This window comes from Triticum dicoccoides, chromosome 3B (assembly GCF_002162155.2).
Source record: "Triticum dicoccoides isolate Atlit2015 ecotype Zavitan chromosome 3B, WEW_v2.0, whole genome shotgun sequence".
Taxonomy (NCBI): domain Eukaryota; kingdom Viridiplantae; phylum Streptophyta; class Magnoliopsida; order Poales; family Poaceae; genus Triticum; species Triticum dicoccoides.
In genome coordinates, this window is record NC_041385.1 from 582,840,166 (window position 1) to 582,845,581 (window position 5,416).

Sequence of the window (5,416 nt, forward strand, 5' to 3'; positions counted from 1 at the left end):
CCTATTGGCGAGACCGATTTGCCTAGGGTTTGTGGCAGTGGCTATGACATCTGAACTCGGTGGCGCCGGATAGAAAGAATCGGTGGGGCCGAGTTAGACTTTTGGTTTAGGTCATATGTGGATGTGGGAAAGTAGTTGAGGGTTTTGGAGCATATCACTAAGCACTATGAAGCAAGAACCTCATTAAGCAACACATCATCCCTCCTTGATAGTATTGGCTTTTCCTATAGACTCAATGTGATCTTGGATCACTAAAATATAAAATGTAGAGTCTTGAGCTTTGAGCTTGAGCCAATCCTTTTATCCTTAGTATTTTGAGGGGTCCACTTTCCTCATCCATGCCATGCCATTCATTGAGCTTTTCCTGAAATATTTATCTTGGAATAATGTTAGCTCAATGAGCTATATGTTGTTAGGAATTACCAAAACCACCTAGGGATAGTTGCACTTTCAATAGGAATTTTCAATGTTGGAATCACGCGAAGATGGGCCTCGGGGGGCCCACCACCCACCAGGGCGCGCCAGGGGGCCCTGGTGTCTTGTAGGCAGCAGGGCCCCCCTTTGGTGGTTCTTTGCTCCATTATTTATCTTTTCTTCCAAAAAAATTGTCAAAAAGTTTTGCCAATTCCGAGAATTTTTATTTTTGCACAAAAAGCAACACCACGGTAGTTTTGCCTAAAACAACATCTGTCTGTGTTAGTTCCATTCAAATCATACCAAAACCATATAAAATTGTTGTAAACATGACATGAATACTTCATAAATAATAGATACATTGGAGACGTATTAGCACCCATGCAGAATTTCATGGGGGTAGGGCTCTTCCTCCCTTGATTCTTCGATGCTAACCTTTTCACTTGGCTAGTTACATTAAATCCATAATTAAATTTATGTAGGCGTAACATCTCTCAAAATTATGTAGGCTTAGAGCAACTCTAGCAGACCCCCTATACTCGCGAGAACTGAAAAATTCCAGCGACTACGCTGGGTTGGCCAATTTTTTGGGCCGGGCCAGAGCCTGTATAGTTGCTCGGCCCATATTTTTTTACAGTGGCCCGCAAACTGCCCCCACGCGGCATATCTACGAGTTTCGCGCGAGGATACGGGCCGAAACCCTATCCCTCGCCGCCGTGACTCACCCTATCCCCTCTCCAATTTGTCGTCGCCGTTGAGAAATCAGCCATGCCCCGCCCCCCAATCTACGAGGATGTGGAACTCCGGTTGGCGTGGCGGCGGCGAAGACCTGGATTGCAGGTGTTGCATCACCTCCGACGTGGCGCGCAAGCATGCGGCTAAGTGATACATGAAGTGCGGGGCTCCTAGTGCCGGAGTCCCTCCTCCACCGCGAGACGGAGGAGTACGACTTCCGCCATGCATGGCGCTGCGGCGCGGGGAGCTCTTCAGGGTCGGGGTTGCTTCCGGTGAAGAGGGGGAGGGAGCCATGCGACCTTCCCGCCGGCAAGGTCGAGCCGCAGAAGGAGCGCCCGCGCGACCGCGGCATCATCGGGCCAGAGGACTACTTCGTTGGGCCCGACGTGCACGCTTTCGAGGCGGCACTCACTGAGCGCATTGCGCGCGAGCAGCAGGAGGAGGGTGCGCGTCACCGGCGAGACGACGAGCTCAGCGGCCTCTTCTTCAAGCAGGCGCTCGCTGCCGGCCGTGATTTCCACGAGAAGCAGGCCACATGGGGTCGCGAGCAAGAGGAGCAGGACAAGAAATACGTCGATCTTTTCTCCTCCAACTCCGACGATGATGAGTGAGCGCTACTGCCGTCGCAGGGTCGCCGCCGCACCCAAAGTGCTCCGGTGATCTCTAATTTTGCCTAGTTAGAGTACGGCAGTATCACATTGTAGTATAAGGGCTCCTTTGATTCAAAGGAATTTTATAGGATTTCTGAAGGATTGAAATCCTTAGGATTTTTTTCTATGTTGGTTCTTTAATTCATAGGATTGAATCCCATAGGAATTTTTCTCATGAAATCTTTTATATTACATTTCATAGAAAATCTAACATCCACTTCAATCTCTTTTTACAATTCCTTTGTTTTTCATGTGCCATCAAACACTCATTGCTAATCCTATAGGATTCAAGTGAGTATGCCACTCCAATCCTATACTTTTCCTGTTCCTACGTTTTCAAAATCCTACAAATCAAAGAGGCCCTAAATGTAGCGACGATCGACCTATGTAGCCATGATCTAACTATGATGAATGGACTGTTCTTCAATTTCGCCCGTGAATGCTTTCTTTTGAAATTTACGATTTCAAATATGGTGTCTGTTCGGCCGCAGCAGAAATGGCCCCTCAAATCTCTGCTTTCGCGGTTTTTATGTCACGTTTACGGTTCCTGAGTATAAGGGTCTGCTAAGGTTGCTTTTAGAAAAAGACCTGTAAACTACTACCTCTATCCCATAATATAAGAATGTTTTTGACATTAGTGTAGTGCCAAAAACGTTCTTATATTATGGAACGAAGGGAGTATTATATCCGCACACTAATAAATTAATTATCATCTTTATTATGCAATCCCTACGCTAAAGAATTGTACTACCAAGGGGGTGCTTTTCCTAGTAAAATAACAAAATATATATCTTATCATCAGGAGAGTCATCATAGCAGCACGCCTTCTCCCTTTGTTTACTCTTCCCCTTCCACCCCTGGCGGATCCCGCCGTGCCGTACCTTAGCGTCGCCGCCGCCGCCGCCGCCGCCGCCGCCCCTCAATCGCCTCCCACCCACCAACACTGGGGACGCGCGTCGCCGCCGCCGCCGCCATCGCCGTTCCCCTTCTTCGTCGACTCCCAGGACATCGCGCCAGGGCTGTCCTGCTACCGTCTCCCTCCTTTCGAGGTACTCCCATCATCAGTTCCCCTTGTTGTTAAATCAATCCGTCTCACCAGGAGAAACAATCATCCGATTAGGAGTTCGATTAGGAGTTGCCGATCGATTAGGAAGTACCTCTCTCTATATGTATATCTACAGATCCCATTGGTTCGGCGATCGATCTTGACAACGATGAAAATAGCATGCTATTTCGGCGTTTTAACCTCCCTATAGACAATTTACTGCAAAATAGAGCTCCTGCCATGGATAATCTACTGTAATATCTCACCTTATGGAAGTCTGTTTCCTTCTCTTGATTGAAGTAGAACATGGTTTGGTGCTTTATGCAAGTTTGTTTCCTTCTCTGCTTTGGAGCATCATGCCATCCGAACATAATACTAGCTAAGGAGGTTTATGCAAGATTGTTTATGCAATATCATTCTAGTAGTTTTTCCTTTAGTTTCCTTCCCTTTTTGGATGCAAGTTTGTTTCCTTTAGTTTATTGCATGGTACAACTACAAATTTTGATGTAGTTTAACCATTGCAGGTCATGCCCTAGTTTAACCATTGCATGTAATTTAACCATTGAGTGTACGTGCCCTGTTTCCCCTGTTTTTCCTGTAGTTTAACCAGTGCTTAGAACAATAGACTGATCTCCTTGTAACTACAAATTTTAGATGTTGAACTCCTTAATTTCTGGGATATATTTGGCATATCTTTTTTCACAACGCTATTTTGAATATAGGATGCTATAACCGATATAGCATTTGGAGAAGGGCCACACTATTTTTTACATTGATCTCGGCACCGACCGACGACGCACAGGAAGGCAGCAGGTGGATCAACCGACTCCACCATGGGGGCCTGGTTCTCTTTCCCGGGTAACGACGGGCGTGCGATCCCAAGAGAGTGGGCAGTTGCAGCTGGATTGGATGCCACTCCCTTCAACATGTGTCGACTGAAGAACGTGGGTCGCCCCGGCCCGCGCACACCAGAGTATGCAAATTTTACTTCTTTGCTTTGATTGGTTGTGTTGAATCAATGAAACGATCCCTGATTTTTCTGTTTGATGACAGAGAATTCGACGCCTACCACATTCGCAATCTCGCGCGCTGGGCCCTCCAACATTACAACTCCAGCCACCTGGTACAATTCCGGCTAGTGTTTCATCCATCTCGATTCTTGCAGCGCATACATGTCCTGTTTTACTTGGTTATGCTTGTAATAATATGTGTGTGTGTGTCTATGTGTGCAGGGTGCTGAGTTCCGGTGCCCTGATCAGCCCACCACTGAGGCGAAGGCAGCCTGTGTTGGCTTCAGGGAAGATCTCTGGTACCACCTCAACTTCTTGGCCTGCCTAAAGGATGGCGGCGACGAGCAGAGCTTCTTCGCCGAGCTACGCTATGTCCGGTGTTCCAGCACAATAATCATCGAAACATGCACCATCTTAGGTACGCAGATATGTGTGGTTCTATTAATGTTCATGTTACACAACCCAGTTGATCCTAGCTGACCCCCCGCCCCCGCGCCTCCCTCTCCAGAAAAACCGTTTTGCCCCTTTAGAAGCAGTTGCACATTGTGTCCAGATGAATCCAAGATTTTGCATCCAAGCGATGTGGAGCTTGGGTGTGGGAAGGAGGGCCACCAAGAGGAATTCTTCCGCGAGAGGTGTGGATGGAACGGACATGTAAAGGAATTTTTCAGTCCAAGGGAGATGCTAGCGATACCCTCCAAGTTAGGAGGACCAGTGCCTCGATATAGACTGGAGTAACCATGATTTACTCCTACTTTCAGTTCAGTTGTAATGTTATACTACTTTTAGCCTTGTAAATTTATTATTTCCTATCGTCAATGCATTGGGGGTACAAGCTTTGTGTTTTCTCTAGAAGAAATGGACCTCCACGAGTGAATCTGTGAGAAATTAAATTTGTGGCAGTTTTGGCACAAAGAAGTAAGCCTTTCGTTTCACCTCTAGGTTGTTCAATGTAAACAATGCATTCCGTAAAATTATGGACTATACAAGCTTTGCGCACGTAGAACTTTCTTTTCTTTGTTATTACTGAGACTGTTTGAGTGTTTGCGTTGCCACGAAATAACACTTTTCATAGAAAAAATATACATCTATTGCAATCACTCGAGTGGTGACAAAAAACGTATGCTCGTTTTTCACCTCATGTGTAAAGATGTGCTCTCTGGAACGTGCCTTGCCCCAGCTCAATCTCGCCTCCAAACCCATTTTGACATTCTCCTCATGTCTTACAAAACTTCCGTGACCTTGTTAGTGAAGCTGCCATGTCCTCCAACAAAGGTCAGCACTCAGCAATGCATTTGACATGTCAACTTATGTGAGGATAATTTAGAAACATAAAACAACCCGTATTTTGTAGACTGATGACCTTCCATTCATGGCCAGACAAAGCTCCTGCAGTTCTCTAATAGGAAGCTAGTATACTTGAATGGCCTCCGGCGTCCATTGATCACCCATGGAGAAGAACTGGAGAGCTCAGCTATAGCCAGAGCAGGTGGTAGTACCAATTACATGCTGCTGGTACCAATGGCAACTTGACCACTTCAAATTGGAGGGACTATTCAGAC

At 46.5% G+C, this 5,416-nt stretch overlaps 1 protein-coding gene across 1 annotated transcript; it reads left to right on the forward strand.

Moving 5' to 3' along the window:
- The first annotated feature begins 2,620 nt into the window (after positions 1-2,620).
- LOC119277222 lies at positions 2,621-4,789 on the forward strand. The gene is made up of 5 exons (XM_037558474.1): positions 2,621-2,848; positions 3,567-3,817; positions 3,898-3,967; positions 4,077-4,272; positions 4,363-4,789. Exons 2-5 carry the CDS (start codon positions 3,678-3,680, stop codon positions 4,590-4,592), a joined length of 636 nt encoding a protein of 211 aa, XP_037414371.1. The 5' UTR covers positions 2,621-2,848; positions 3,567-3,677; the 3' UTR covers positions 4,593-4,789.
- The last annotated feature ends 627 nt before the right edge of the window (positions 4,790-5,416 follow it).

Excerpts from the sequence above, each read along its gene's own strand:
- LOC119277222 (XM_037558474.1), top strand. The coding sequence starts at position 3,678 with ATGGGGGCCTGGTTCTCTTTCCCGGGTAACGACGGGCGTGCGATCCCA. Across the intron at positions 3,968-4,076 it reads ATTACAACTCCAGCCACCTG|GGTGCTGAGTTCCGGTGCCC; the intron begins GTACAATTCCGG and ends CTATGTGTGCAG. Across the intron at positions 4,273-4,362 it reads CGAAACATGCACCATCTTAG|AAAAACCGTTTTGCCCCTTT; the intron begins GTACGCAGATAT and ends CTCCCTCTCCAG.